Genomic DNA, 15,880 nt, shown 5'->3' with positions numbered 1-15,880 from the left:
AATGTTCAAATCCAACATTCCCACAGACTTTGATAGTGTAATACAAATTCTGACACCCTTCAGTTTCCGCCACATAAATTTCAGCCATTGTCACCACTACAAACATTTTTAATCTGACCTAATTACATACTGTATTTTGCCAGGTATAAGTGGTACAACATATCCTACAGGGGCACAATTTTCAAAGTCTGAGACACCAGTGGTGTGGTGGTAGTTGATGAGGTGGGTGTACTGTTAGGTAGATGGGTAGGTTACAGAGGAGGAAGTGGGTATACTCTCCCATATATTCCAATGGCTTTCTGGCTGATAGGTGGGTATACTGTAAACCACCAGAAAAAGAAGTGGGTATACCCCGTATACCTGCGTATACCCTCCACTACACCACTGTGAGACACTACAGATTGAATAAAATGAAATCTATCCAGCCATATAAAAACTGAGGGGGCCACATCCAAATAATGTATGTGGCTGCGTTCCACTCCATAGTGTACATAAACAGTGTTCAACACTCCCTGCTCAGGGTATGCTGGTTACGGGGACTTCCCTCGACAAAACTGGTCAGCGGAAAGATACAATTTTAACTTTGCTAGTGTCGTTGGCAAACACCGCCATTCATAGCAGACAGCAGATATCCGTAAGATCACAAAACTACGTTTGAACGCAGCAATCGCTGGATAATATGAAATAAAAAGTTTGCATTGTGTGCCTGAATCACAAGAGTAACTTTAGAGTGCTGAGGTCATAAACGAGGCCATAGCTAAACATGCCATTACAGAAAAAAAACAAAAAACAATCACAATCAACCACTTGTCTTCAGGTCAAACAAAACAATGTTCATACTTGATTATAAATGTGAATAAGTTCGCTCGTTACAATTTATATTATGTTCTTGGCACCATTACATGTTCAAACAGTACTAGTAGAAAAAAGGCCCTGATTATATGAAATCTGACTAAAGTATCCGGTTCCAACATTAAAAGTGTTTTTCTCTTGTTTTTAAAAACAACATGATATAAATGGAATGAATTAAAAGCAGCTTAGACTAGAAACGATCTATAGAAAAAGATGGTGTCCCCCAGGTGAGTTTCTAAGAGCACTAACTGTAACTGAGTATGGTCCATCTCCATCTCCATCTCCATCACACAGGGCAAGTAAACTAATAAATATACTTATCACATTGGGCAAGAGACACAAAGACCTGCTTCAAGCAATCAATAAACATCTGCTCATAAATAAATAAATAGCTTTAACGAAAGGAAACAAAAAATAAAGCGAGGAAATTTGGGATGACATTTCAAACTATTTTTTTCAACTTCTTCACGGTGACAAATGCCAACGTTTAAAGAAAAGTTTTGGTATTTGTTAACAGATCAATAAGAAGGAGGTTAAATGAAGAGCTTTTAGCAGTTTGGTTTCGAAAAAATTCAGCTGGCTAAAGTTGAAGTAATTGTATAATTAGCTCTTTTTCCTCATTGTGCTTCTTTTTATTTTGACATTTTTCAAGATTATAAAAAAGATTTAAATCTATGTTTTCCAATTAAAAACACCGGAGGCACACAGTGTGGTCAAATTAGAGATAGGCTCTTCATGGTCACACCTGGGTTAATAAGTCACAGACCACTGACGCTCTGAAACTTTCAGTTACTCAGCAAAATGTGCCGCCTGAACTACAACAGACATTAACAGTTACAAACATCAGCAGTAAATTAAAGTTGGATAAGAGTGGGAGGCATATGGGGGACAGAGGATGGGAGGAGGAATGTAAGTGGAAATTGTTAATAACATCTGCATCACCTGTGAATTGAATGTTGAGATGTAAACTCTTCAATTCCTCTTATTACATTTAAACAATCCGAATGCATACAAAAGCAGCAGCTTTACTTCTTGTTACAGTTCTGTGAGGACTAACCCAACGCCCTGGTGGGAGTGGGTTTGGACAGTGGCAGGCAGTCCATCACTTATGTGTAAGGTGTGAGGTTTAAACGTCTCTCTGACGAGGCCACGTGTCTGAGTTACTGTGTGCCATCAACGTCGAAGCATTACAGTCTCTGCCTGTCGATTTTCTCAACAACCGCTCATCCGATCAGCTTCTCACTTGGCGGGCGTGTTGCTGAGGACCCGAGGAAGATACATATTTATCCGTAGTGCGTTGTGTATGCGCTGTAGTGTATTGAGAGGGGACGCCGATTATCTGTTACATAGGTCAATGGCATGCTCGGTGCAGCTCGCTCTCCGTCGCTCACTGCAATATAAATTGTTACACGGCAGAATGGCATGGTGGTTGCATGCCCTTTTTTTTAACGCAGTTGCCCCTACAAAGTAAAACAGTTGCATGCAGTATGCGTTCAACATGCAGTTGACCATAGTGATATCCGCTGCACAGAGGATTGTAGGTCAGAGTAGCCAGAAAGCATGCTGGCTTACACACTGCAAAATACAACCAGATGCAGTAAGACATCCTGGTATTTTTAGCATACCACATTCGACATACTAAATATTTTTCTGGCACACTAACAGTATGGGTACTGGCATGGATAGTAACCGTTACAACGCCGAATGGCATGCTGGGTACAGCTTACTGAGGATGTGCGGAGTGTGAAATTGTTTGGATGTGCGGTTGTCGAGAAAGCTTCAAGTAGCAATAAGAGAGGCTGAGCAGTCGGCTCAGGCCTAACAGCCATGTTTTCACTGGATTATCATTAGAAGCTGGTTTGGTTTTGTAAGTGCCTTTGTCGAGCACAAAAAATGTAGTTCCATTTGACAAGGGCATGTTCAGGAAAACAACAAAACGTCTCGTTAGTAACTGATGCATAATACTGACATTAAACAGCTGTAAACTGGCTTGTAACATTGGAGATATAATAATAGCAATGGACTACTTCATAAAAATGGGAATGTGAGTTTCTTTAGCATGAGATAAGTGGATGTGATGTGCTGTAAATGAGTCTCTGAGGAGTTTTACTACAGAAATAGGGGCACGAGTGACATTCCGATTTTTAACCCAGGAGGCAGATAGTGCAAAATAAAAATTGCAAGGGCACCTGACAAACACTTCCATCAATCTGCATGACCCTGATGTGCATTACAGTGCTCAAGCTAGTTTTGGTGAGGCTGTTGGTGTGTGGCAAGGTGTGTGTGTGTGTGTGTGTGTGTCTCTAATGTGGTTGCATATGAGTTTAGAGGCAAATTATCAATCCTGGAAATTTTGCATAATGCTCGATTGATATAATCAAATCTATAGGTTTTATAAAAATAGGGCCATAAGTTAGCAAGTTATGATCAAACATTCAGCTTTGATTGTTTGACGTCTGTCGGTCTCCTTAGATTAAAGTGTGCATAACTTTATGCACAAACCCGTTATTCTTTTACTGCTGCATAGACACATGCACACACACCAACTGACCTCCGCACGGTGACATCTTTCATAGCATGCCGTGACTTGCTATAGCATGCTTAAAAAAAAAAAGCATAGTGGGAAAAGACTGACGCAAGCTAAAGAAAACACATACTGCAGGGGGGGGAATGGTGCGTCCCATTTTCTTCCACACAATCCCAAATCCTGCACCGCTTCTGTCCTCCACTCTCCCATCCTTATCTTAGTGTACCATCCCTTGCTCCCCAAATTCAGCCGCATTTAAGATTTTGCAGCACCAGTGTGTTGGCTATACACAACTCTCCGGTGCTGTGTCTCCCTCTCCATCCATTCCTCCCCCCTTCGCCACATTCCCATGTCCCAATCTTCTCCTACAGACTTCCTGTATCCTTCCCCACTGGTAGCCTTGGAAGGTGGGGCTGATTGGGAAGTACTTGAAGATGGGGTGTCTGCGGATAAAGTCCATTCCAAACGGCAGATCATAAGATCTCATCCCTTCCAGTTCTGCAGTACTGAGGCCGGCGCCACGTTTCAGCTTCCCGATGCCTCGTTCTTCAGCAGTGCCTGAAAAGGAAGACAAATACATTTTCAGGGTGGATTACTTTTTTAACATCATCAGTTTGATGCATGTGGGAAAAGAGTGGAATCGACACCTTACCAGGGATAGTATTGTCCAAAACGAAGGCGACAGAGCCTCCGACAAACATAGCAGTGGTGAGGAGCACGTTCAATACTTGGTCAATCCCAACTATGCCTAAGAAAGACAAAAGAGACAGGGGCTCAATGGCTGACTTCAATAAGTCATTTGACAGAGATAATGTTTCAAAGGTTACAGAGAATTGCACCTGGAGATGCAGATGAGGAAAAGTTAAGGGAAGAAAAGATATACCAAGATGACACAGGATAAAATAATGGTAAATGCTTCCACAGGAAACAAGAATTTCCCACCGCCTGAAACACATGATCTATATTGATACATTATGACGCGTGCTGCTTATTGCTCAGTATAACTCATGAATGAATAAAGTTCCACCGCAAGGACAGATAATCTTGTTCACAGGAGCTCCATCGTAACTGTGGTGAGTTTGACAATTAATCTCAATGTTGATTTCTGATGTCGCTTAGTTTGCATGCATGTTGGGATCTCTGCGCTCCACTCACCGGTGACCAGCGGGTTCTGTTTGAGGTAGCTCGGCAGCATCAGGCCGAAGAAGATGGAGAATCCCAGAACAAAGAGGTTCCTGGAGGAGTTGAGGTCGACAAACTGCAGGTTGGAGAGTCCCACCGCTGTGATCATACCGAACAGGGTGCAGAAAAGAGCTCCCAGAACAGGGTCAGGCAGAGAGGCAAAGAGAGCGCTGAATTTACCCACAAGCCCCAGCAGCAGCATCATGGCGGCTCCATATTGAATCACACGTCTGCTGCCCACCTGGAAGACAATCAGAGATCAGAGGGAGCTAAGGGAAAGCTAATAAGGGTGAACATTCTGTCCAAAAAACACCAATGTAAAAATGTGAAAAAGGTATTTTTATTACGCTTAAAAAAAGTGTAAAAGATACAAATAAGCACACATCCGAATTGAGCTTAACACTTAGATGTTTGAATGAAAACTGTGGAAGAGTTGGATGAAAAACTGAGGCTGGAGAATAACTACAAAATGCATTTCCTGCAGAAAATATGTGGGAATGCTGAAAGCAAAAAAATATTTCAAAGCATTAGAAGGTATAGAGCTGTACTGTAGGAAAACCTTGCCGTTAAAAATCATTGTGTGATGTCACCAATCTGACCCTGAACATTCCTTTAACAGACACTCGTTATAAACTCAGAAAAGGTGTGAAAACAGCATAAAACAAACTAGGATCATTTTAAAAAACTGATAACCATCGTAATAATAGTATCACGTTTAAAGTTTAAATGACGGAGTAGCATTTCAAAGAGGAGTAGGTTTAAGAGGATGTGTTTGTAACAGAGTTGCATTGTAGACATTTTTTATAAAGCTTAAAATGTTTACCTTTTTTAACATAAGAAAAGAAAAGGTAGAAACTTCTGCTTCCACCACTTAATGCCAAATAAGTGCAGGTGTGTGTTACCTTTGTGATTCCCAGGACGCCTATATTTGGACTGGAGGAGGTAGAGCCATTCCCCGTCCCAAAAAGACCATCCAGCACACAGGAAATACCCTCTACAAATATCCCCCTACAGAGACAGCAGGAATACACCTTCAATGAAGTGTCTTTCAGATAGTAGATTCACAAACAAACTGATATATTGGAGAGAACGAAGAAGAACTGAAGAGTTACCTATTGATGGCGTGGATTGGCGGTGGAGGAGCACAAGAGAGACGTGCGCAGGCGTAGTAATCTCCAATCGATTCGATGATGCTGGCCACCACCGCACTCATCATGCCGATCACACCAGCTGCCGTTACAGTTGGAAAGCCCCACTGGACTGTCGGGGTAGAAACGCAGAGCGGGTCAGAGCTGAGAAATGGCTGGATTTAATCAGAAAACATCTCAAATATAACACTCTGTTTAGCTGTATGTCAAACTTGCCGGTTTGATTTCTAAATGTATTCCAAGGCCTTTAAGTGTTATTTAAACCTTGCCTTTCCCTCAGCAACTTATACAATAAGGTTATGTAACCATTGTATAAACTGTATATTGGTTTCATTCATTATTCACTTTAATTATTATACTTATAAAAGCTGCATTAATTTGTGCTGTACAGTTTGTATATTTTTTATTTTATTTGTGTATATAACTGCTTAACCCTTTCCTAAAAAAACAATATTTTTTAAAAAACATTTAGATATTCATGGATTTTTTATCTGCTTAAATGGCAAACTGGTACATACTATGTGCAATTACAAGACTGATAATTATTATTCCTCAATACCCTATCAGTGCAACCAAAACCTTTTCACAAAATTGTGTCGATCAGTTTATGGATAACATCACCAAGCCTTTCTATGAGCCCCTTCCTCTACCTCCTCCTCCTGACGAACAAACTTACAGGGATATGGGATCTTAAACCAAGGGGCAGCTGCAAGGATTCCTTGACGTGCGTCTGTACGGGCGTAGTAGCCATACTTGTCTACCTCCGGCGGGAAAACGTCCGTCACAGTGAAAATGAAACACAGCAGCCATGACACCAGGATGGCCATGATGATCTGGTTGAAAACAAACATGAGACATTTACATTTTACCACTTATAACCCTGCATCCTTTTGTCAGTTATGTCTTGATATTCCAAAAGAAATATATAAAAATCTTTTCTATCCCTATAAAGTTTTAAAACTATTATTGATGACTCACCTTGAAATACAGGTATCCTATAAAATGTGAAATTGCGATAGCTAATGGAGCAATATCGTAGCAGGAGATGTGTTTGGATCCCAGTTGGCAAAAATGTGTTTACATTTTCAAAACAGAACTTGGTTTAGGCCAAACTTCTTTCTCCTGCATATTTCACCTCTTGGTGTAACAACAAGGTTGAGGGAAGACGTTGGAGGAGGTTAACCGTCCTCTACAAAAAGGTAAGGGATCGGCTTTAAATCCATCTCTCAACTATATCTTGCGCAAATATTTCGTTTCACTAAGAAATATCTCAAACTTCTTCTTCATTCAACACAGTGAAGAAGTGCTTGTTGCACCCTGTTGCCAGCCTATAGGGCCTCGTCCACTTTCTTACATTTAAGTGAGTTTATATTATTCAAGATATCACCAGCAGGGGACATGAAAAGACTAAATGTCGTAAATGATTCACACAGCACAGAGGCAGGCAGAGGGAAAACCTCTTAACCTCCCAAGGAGAATAAGATTAGCTCAGGTGAATAAATCGTGACCCAGACAGGAACCTACATTGTGGTGAAGGCAGTGAACCAAAGTAAATTCACTAAAAGAGAGCTGGATATTTGATAATTGAAAAGTGGAGACCAGGCACAGTTTGTACAAAAAGGCAAGGAGGTATATTTATACTTGTATGAGAAGTGGTTAATTACCGGAAACATTTTGAAGACTTGAAGCCTGTAGGAAGTCCAGCCTTTCTTGGCTTTGTAGACCGGCAGAGGGAAGTGAACGTTTCTGGCGTACTGAGAGAAGAGCAACACCAAGAAGATAGTCCTGCAGACAAAAAAAAAAACAAAAAAAACAATCTCCCTCAGTTTTGTGGATCAGTGTCTTATTATTTTCTATGCTGTACATTCTCCTGTAAGAGAACTAATCCTGTACAAACATGTTCCATATCCACCCGTCTAGACCTGACTTGGACCCGAGAGGATTCAAAGCCAATCAATTATCCTAACAGCCTGAGAAAAAGGAGATCAGTGGCAATCACTGACACTTATCCTCTGTCCCTGTGGAGTGAGAGGAGAAGGCCTCCAGCTACAGTGTGACACGGTAGGAACTGCTGGTCACACCACGTGAATATCACAGAATCGAAGTCCCCCATGAGTCCATCTTCTTTATCTTTACACGAGTCAGTATGTTCTTTCCTTTAATAAAAGAAGTGCTTTATTCTCTCTTTTCCTAGAGATCTTATCTTTTTTAAAGATTATTTTTTTGGCTAGAGCACCGTTCAAGCCTTTTTATTACTTTTTTTTCAGACAGTGTGGAAACGGGGAGAGAGAGAGAGAGAGAGAGAGAGAGAGAGAGAGAGAGAGAGAGAGAGAGAGAGAGAGAGAGAGAGAGGGAGATAACATGCAGGAAATACAAACCCTGCCCTAACCACTGCGCCACCTAGAGGCCTAGAATTTTTTTATGATGTAAATCAGTTAAGTGCATAAGCTTCAAGTCACCATGCAAACACTCATCTTTGCACGAAAGATAAATAAAACGAAACGCGTGGTTGTAAAAAATATATATAAGTTTCCTGATGAACGGAGAGCAGTGGTTTTAGACAGGCCCCCATGGGACCTGGGACATATGTACGAAACACGCAAGTACCGTGGCTTCAGCGAGATACGTCTTTATGCGACTTTTGGGTGTGTAGTCTTTCTAATAATGTATTTTCAGTGTTATACTTTGTTAAACTACAACATGCGCCTTTCTTGACGATCCAAAGATTATGTGCACACAGTGCACTGTACAGATGTTTTTGTTAATACTCAAATGTACATTTCTTTGCGTCAGAGTCTGAACTTACAGCATAGCAATGCCCCAGTGTTTTCCAGCCCTCTCCCCGGCGGCCTGGAAACCAGACAGGCCGATAAGGGCCACGGTGGGGGTGATGGTCAGAGGTCCAATGTACTTCAGCAGGATGCCGGGAAGACCCAGCGCTCCAATACAAACCTCGACCAGGGAGGACACGATGATAGCCCCTTGGATCTGACAGAACACATCAATTGTAGAGACAGAAAAAAAAAAGAGTTACTGAAGCAATGATATATATGCATTTTAAGAAATTATTAATCAGAATGTGAAACCCAACTAAGCACTGCTGCGGTTTTAAATTATATTCACTTTAAATAAGCCCATGAAGTACAGATGCAGACTCAGAGGGACACAAGATGATGTTGACTTGAAGCAACTGAAAGTAGATTTTAATTTAACACTTAATTCTAAATCAATACACCCTGCATTGTCTGAAAAAAACAGTGCTTCCAGTAACGCCAAAGAAATGATTACATTTTATGAAATATAATATAAAGGTTTATTAAGCTTCAGACAAAGTAAGCAGTGGCTCTAAATACATTGGCAAGATCCACATATGTTATCAATGAGGCATTTATTAGAACCGTTCTCTAGTAATTGACCATAAGAAGAAATGTATCCGATTCAGCTCAGCAGTGATCAATCATGTCATACGTTTGCTTTCCAGTAACTATTTAGGACGTCAGCTACATCTTGTTCATAATCAACACAGGGAAATCAAATTGATGAGTGCTTTTGATTGCATCACGGTTTGAGGAGATGACGTTACAGAGCAATAATCTTGACTTAATCGGTCTCTGCCTTCTCCTCAGTCACTTTTTAATCACATGCATGTTCTTGCTGCCCTCAGCGCATTCATGTCCCATTCAACAACTTAATTCGGTCTGATTGAGTTTAGTCGTATCCATGCGTCATATAAAAAACAATTACTCTGGCAGCTTACGCAAACGGAAAAGGTTAATACAAATTAACAGGTTCTGTCACGAACAACCAGACCCTGCAGCCATTCGCAGAAGTGATGTTGCCATTTCTATAAAACCCAGTTCGAATACATCCATTATTTAGCCAACTATTGTATGAAAACATCTAACACAATTATTTTTTAATTTTATGTTTTAGAACGATCCGTTTTATCCAGTATAGTTTTCTCCAGTTTTTGAATTTACCTTACTTTACCTTATTATACCCCTTTCAAGTCTTTAATTTGTCTTTTTTTTTTTGCCTCACCTCTCGTATCCTGGGGTGCCAGATGTGCTCTGTGTTGAGAAGCTCTGTGCTATTAAATACTGCAATCTCTGGTCAGAGAAAAAGATGGGTAGATGAGAGATTACTTAATTAGAGGGATATGTGAATGACGCTTAATTATCTGCCGTCTTTGTAGACTTTGATGCCACCAGCATTTAGTGGTGGGATCAAAGTAAACAAAGATACAATTACCCACAGCATTATTTCAGAAGTGAGCGTCTGTATTGAATGAGTGAAGAGTGAGAGACAGATGGACAGGTTACCTGTGTTATTACACTTCCATTTGTCCAGTGACAGGATGGCTCTGGCTGGTGCCAGGAAGGCGAAAGCGCTGGCCTGGAACAAAGGCAACCTAAACAACAAGAAAAAGCACAGTTTCAAAATGAAGTTGATGTAAGCCTGAATAATCATGTAAATGTACTACAAAAGGGAGTGTTCAAATTTAGTAGAGGGTGAGGTGATTTTCTGTCAAGCCACTGGGTGGCAGAATTTCAGTTACGACATTTCACCAGACATATTTCACCAGAGTTTTGCCACATAAATGTCTGAATTGTCTGGTCACATCACATTAACCTTTCTAGGTTTATGAACAAATACTGTGGACATGCGCTGGTGAAGCGATGAAGTTAGAGCTACACATACCTAATAGGGTAATAATAGATATTCTTAACCAAAGGGGGGAGCCAGTGAGGCTAGCAGGAGTAGGAGAGGTTGGCTGGTGGACACCAAAAGTGACCAGGAGTTGATGAGGAGCATAGCAGCAGTCAGGCTGGGTTGAACTTCAAGTTGCGTAGAAATAATTGTCACATGCACACGAGCCTAGGCCGTGGTGGGGGCCTTCACGACAGATAAGGCTGGCGATTTCTTTACAACGAGTATAAAAGAGTATAAAATTGTCAATAAAAGCTATGTTACGGACAGCACAGGTAGACTACAGCCAGATACTGAGATTGAGAGTGCAGGTAAAGTGACCCAGGCCATGGTTGAGTGGAGGGAAGAGACTGAAAATAAAAAAACGAGTGAGTTTGTTTAAATCTCACTCTAAAATGACTGACTGCAGCCAACATGAATAATAACCTCCTGGGATGTTACACCAAGATGCTGGGAAACTTTACCAGGATATCGGTGACCTTAGCACCTGGAAAACAAATAAGACGCCACAGATTTTTCAATAACGTTCCTCACGATTGAGTCCCATATAATGAGACGTAGTGGGCAGTCAGTGTTGTGCTGACATGGTATGTAGCCAAAGAAAGCACCTAAATAAAGCCACTGATGCCTGATTTTACTACAGAAGAAAAGAAACATTGGTCAGCAAAATCAAAGTTATTTGGAAATTGTGTATGAAAGTGTGTATGACAAAAATATAAAAACACTTTTGAGGGTCCTAATGAGGAAAACAAATGTCATCATAAAACGACAAACATCAACACAAGCAATTCTAAGGGGTAGCGTTTCTTTTAACCACCATAAGTTTCTCTGAGCCTTCTACTGAATGTTTGAGGAAGACATTTAAAAACCGATGTTTAAATGGAGGCACCAGTCAACGACATGGAGTTGGTATCAAAAAGAACAGCGAGTGTCTTTGTCTGAATGAGGTATGTGGGCAAAATAATGAGACTCTCAGAACCTGCCACGACATGTTGGAAACGGTTTGTTAAAAAGATGGTGAGAGAGTTAGAGTTACCTTCACTGAACTGCCTTTATTTTATGAAACCTTGTACCAACATGACCTGGCTTTCATTAAAACACACACCCAATAGATGGGAGAATAACCATGGCAACAGGTAATGTCTCACAGCAGTTGATATTTTATTGACCGGTGACAATGACTTAATCAGGTGGATCGCTGGTTATGAAACAGGATCATAATGTATTCTTGAGAGCAGAAAACAATAAATGGTGGCGAACAAGAGAGTTCAACGGATTGCAGGTACTGGATTTAAAAAAGAAAAAAAAGAATGAACCCTTCGAGGTCACGCTGAGGACTTAAGAGGGGAAAAAAGACAGGAGAAGGGAGGAGGAATATGTGTAAGCAGTCAACATGGTGATATGAGCTGAAAGATACAAATATATCGGCTTACGGCCACGCCACCCTGAACACGCCTGATCTCGTCTGAAGCTAAGCAGGGACGGGCCTGGTCAGTACTTGGATGGGAGACTGCCTGGCAATACCAGGTGCTGTAAGCTATATGGGCTGCACGGTGGTGTAGTGGGTAGTACTGTCGCCTCACAGCAAAAGGGTCCTGGGTTCAATTCCCGGGTTCCTTCTGTGTGGAGTTTGCATCCCCGTGTAAGCGTGGGTTCTCTCCGGGTTCTCCGGCTTCCTCCCACAGTCCAAAGACATGCAGGATGGGGATAGGTTAATTAATGACTCTAAATTGCCCGTAGGTGTGAATTTGAGTGTGAATGGTTGTCTGTCTCTACATGTCGGCCCTGTGATAGACTGGTGTCCTGTCCAGGGTGTACCCTGCCTTCGCCCAATGTCAGCTGGGATCGGCTCCAGCCCCCCCGCGACCCTGAATACAGGATAAGCGGTAGATGGATATGAATATATTTTTAAAAATCCAAGCAGGTGCCTTCACTCAACTGAATGCAATAGATCTGGGAGAGACTGGGTTCATGTAAGCTCTGCTATGACTGAAAGCAGGGACTTCCCTCTTGATTAACAGGCTACAAACAAAGACATGGATGTGTGTTTAAAGGAATACTGTGGCTTTTCCAAAAGTGACGCAATAGTTGGACTACATGTAGGTCACTACTCTGGTCTGCTGTTTTCTGTCGTCTCAATTCAGGAAATATAGAATATTCTATTCTTACATAAGACATTTTGTAGTCACATGAATGAAACAAGGAACCTAAAATGTTATCAACCCAACACATTTTAAACAACATGCATATAAGACAACTTACTATAAAATCAAAATTCTCCTAAAAAAAAAAGAGTCAGAAGCATAATATATCCCTGCTAAGTTATATATATATATATTTCATCTTTTCTAGAAACCTATCATGACAAAAAAATATGACGTGTACGTATCCACTTAAAGTCGAGCTGAAACAGCATTTCAAGAGTATCTGGCTTCCGTATTGCGTCAAATTTCTGAGTGAAACAGGGCAGGCATGCAGGACATTACGTCAGGAGGAATTTGATTTGATTGTTGAAAATATTAGGTCATGACCGTATCTAGCTTGATGCCGCTAAAAATTGCAGATTGATTGATGGGTGGATGTCATGATATTATTGGTTGCAATTGGTTGGTACTAGCTGATGTAAACACTCGTCATATTCAAGGAAGAAAAGGAATATTGGATTTTGTAATAAAAATACCAATTTCAGCATGACTTTAAGTGCACACTCACTCCAGAATGACATGAAAAGGAAGGATGGAGAAAGAAGAACTTCATGTCGACAATGGCCCTAGAGATGAGCAGGAGAAGAAAGGAGGAGAATAAAAAGGGAGGCCAGTTTACAGAAAAGCTGAAGTTGAGAGCATGAACCTGTGGGTATGTTTGTATTGAGGAAAGCGTTTTCCTATAAATCCATGTAAGACAGTATCGCGAGTGTACCTGCAGCCCAGTGTGGTCTGTAGCAGGGTGGTGATCCCCACACAGAAGAAGATGGTCCCAATGAGCTGACTGGTGGCCCACTGATCGAAGCCGACGCACATCGCCTCGGCGAGGAGGAATGGTACGGCGATGGTTCCACTGAAACATGTCAAGTAGTGCTGCAAAGACAAGAAACTCCAGAATCAGTGTGTATATTTAAATTGTGCAACCGTGAATCCAAAGAAAGTCCGCTCATCTGTGGATAGTGAAAGAATTGAATGAAATATTTAGTTGGTGGTTAAAGGTTGAGGTCATTTGGAAAAAACAGATTTTTTACTTTGAACGCGTTTCATTAGTATGTTTTGACAACGGGTGTAACTTTAGATACATTTACATTTGTTGTATTATTTAATTTAATAATAAAGATTTATGATGAATAGCTAGTACTAATTTTCATCTGTTGTTACACAACAAATTCAAACTGCTCATTTTCAAGCTATTAAAATTGTCTGTATGACATTTAGAAGATAAATATAGCAGCAAGTTGTCAATATAGTGGAGTAATGGCGTCCTGAGGAGAGGATGAAGTCACTGTCCCTTGGTGTGTGCTGCAATCTGAGGTTTCTGAAGCACTAAACGGAGGCAGAGCAACCTGTTTTTTTCCAACATATAACCTGTCATTTACTCCTGCCAGGATATAGTGACAGGTTGCCCAAATGACGAAAATGTGTTGTTGTTGGTTTTTTTTTGTTTTTTTTTAAACAACCAACACAATTACTACTGTGAGCAAAATCCTATTTTTGTGTCTAGCATCCAGTTGGATGACAGCTGGATGCAAAATACTTCACCGAGATGAGAAAGTACAATTACAGTGAAGAGTATGATGCAACCTGATTATACAGGACATTATTCATGTGGTAAGTTAATTCCAGTTTGAAAACACGTGTTAGTCAGGTAGAGACTATATATACTGATGACTGTTAATGACACACTGTATGTCAGCCATCAAGCAAAACAGTTTGGTGTATATAATTACCTGTAAGCCCAAGAACACACATAGGTACCAGGGTGGGCAGTCTTCAATGGTGTAGATCATGTCCATCCTCCTTGCATCTGTGCTGTCTGTGCTGTCCAACGTCTCAGACATTGAACTCTACACACAAAGAAAGAGACAATGTCTTCATGATTCTGATATTTCTCTTCTTGTCTTCACTTTTTGTCACTTTACTTTGTGTAAATGGTTAAACTAATGTATTCTGGTAGAATATATATGTAAAAGTAGAGGAAAATATTTGCCAGATCACGTGAGAACAGCATGTCTGAGCAGATACAGGGAAGGCTAAATTTTATGAAAGATAAGAAAATAAAGAGCCATACAGAATTTGCGTGAAAGATAACAAAACACATGACGTCTTTCCCCTCAGCAAAGAAAAATGCAGAGTCACAGTGACAACAAGAGTGGGGTAACATGGTGACATTTTGATGAGTCAGTAAAGTAGTGAAACCCCAGCCCCATAGAGCTGTTAAATGGAAAGGTGTGCTCTGCTGTTGGGTGATAAACTGTTTCTTGCTGTAACTGTCCAAATCCGTGTTTGCTGTAGTATCAAACTATACTTGTTGTTTCTACAGTAACCACGTGTTATAAATCCACTAGGACTGAAATCTGAAGGATTACATCGTTAAGAATGTCTTGATTACGACTAAGCTTTTTGAACCATGTGACTATGTGTCAGTCTGCTTAAATAGTGACTTATTTAGGAGTGTTGGCATTAGTAAAAAAATACATGAGGATTGAGTTTCACTTCCATGTTTCCTCCTGAATTACCTTTTCTGCTCCTTGATTATCTTTAGAATAGATGGCCATCAGCTCTGTGTTCTCAGTATCCTGGTCTCCAGTGGCACCGCCCATGCCGTTTACTACCACCTTAACACACAAACACACAATTTGTTTTTTTACGCTGCCCTTTCTCTTTTCATGAAACAATACACACAGCTTCATCTTACGCTAGCCCAGACAGCTGATTGAGGGTGACGCTCACAAAAACATGAAAAGACAGACAAAGTTTGAAGGTTTTTGTAACTGCATGATAAGCCATGTGAAAAAACAGATATGCAAAGTCTAATAAATAGATAAAAGAAATGAGCAACGATTCAGATTTGCCTACCTGCACATTAACAGTTCTTTCTTCCTGAGTGCAAACTTGGAAACATATTCTTCAACTGTGTAAGTGTGCGAGTGTGTGTGATGTACATGTGTGTGGTTTTCCTGTGAATCTATCCATCAATTATAGGCGCAAAATTCACTATTCGGTTGTATTTAGGTTTTTGGGTCATGGTTTGGTACGTTTTCGGTATAATAGGGGAAAAACATTTATTTAGAGTACTGTAAATATCAAATAATAAAACAAAAAAAAAACAAATAAATCACAGAAATGTCTGTAATGTTATGTAATCTATCATAAGACTCTGACCTGCTGATGATTCAGCTATTGCTTGTTTATATATATATATATATATATATATATATATATATATATATATATATATATACACACACACACAC

At 40.4% G+C, this 15,880-nt stretch overlaps 1 protein-coding gene across 5 annotated transcripts in view; it reads right to left on the bottom strand.

Annotated features, from left to right (window-relative positions):
* slc23a2 (solute carrier family 23 member 2) overlaps positions 1-15,880 on the bottom strand; it is a 31,409-nt gene that overhangs the window by 236 nt on the left and 15,293 nt on the right. For all 5 annotated transcript variants that reach the window (XM_084025388.1, XM_084025389.1, XM_084025391.1 and 2 more), the window contains 13 exons: positions 15,143-15,241; positions 14,354-14,470; positions 13,339-13,496; positions 10,032-10,120; positions 9,751-9,818; positions 8,516-8,697; positions 7,374-7,494; positions 6,386-6,542; positions 5,674-5,821; positions 5,464-5,569; positions 4,535-4,802; positions 4,032-4,127; positions 1-3,937 (listed from right to left, as the gene is read on the bottom strand). The exon at positions 1-3,937 is cut by the window's left edge and continues 236 nt beyond it. In XM_084025388.1, the coding sequence (XP_083881514.1) occupies positions 3,663-3,937; positions 4,032-4,127; positions 4,535-4,802; positions 5,464-5,569; positions 5,674-5,821; positions 6,386-6,542; positions 7,374-7,494; positions 8,516-8,697; positions 9,751-9,818; positions 10,032-10,120; positions 13,339-13,496; positions 14,354-14,470; positions 15,143-15,241 (1,884 nt within the window). In that variant the 3' untranslated portion in view covers positions 1-3,662. The remainder of the gene's footprint in view (positions 3,938-4,031; positions 4,128-4,534; positions 4,803-5,463; positions 5,570-5,673; positions 5,822-6,385; positions 6,543-7,373; positions 7,495-8,515; positions 8,698-9,750; positions 9,819-10,031; positions 10,121-13,338; positions 13,497-14,353; positions 14,471-15,142; positions 15,242-15,880) is intronic.

The sequence above is a fragment of the Eutrigla gurnardus genome, assembly GCF_963514095.1.
Source record: "Eutrigla gurnardus genome assembly, chromosome: 13".
In the NCBI taxonomy this organism is placed as follows: domain Eukaryota; kingdom Metazoa; phylum Chordata; class Actinopteri; order Perciformes; family Triglidae; genus Eutrigla; species Eutrigla gurnardus.
The sequence above is the reverse complement of the archived record's forward strand: the minus strand, read 5'-3'. Positions and strand labels throughout refer to the sequence as shown.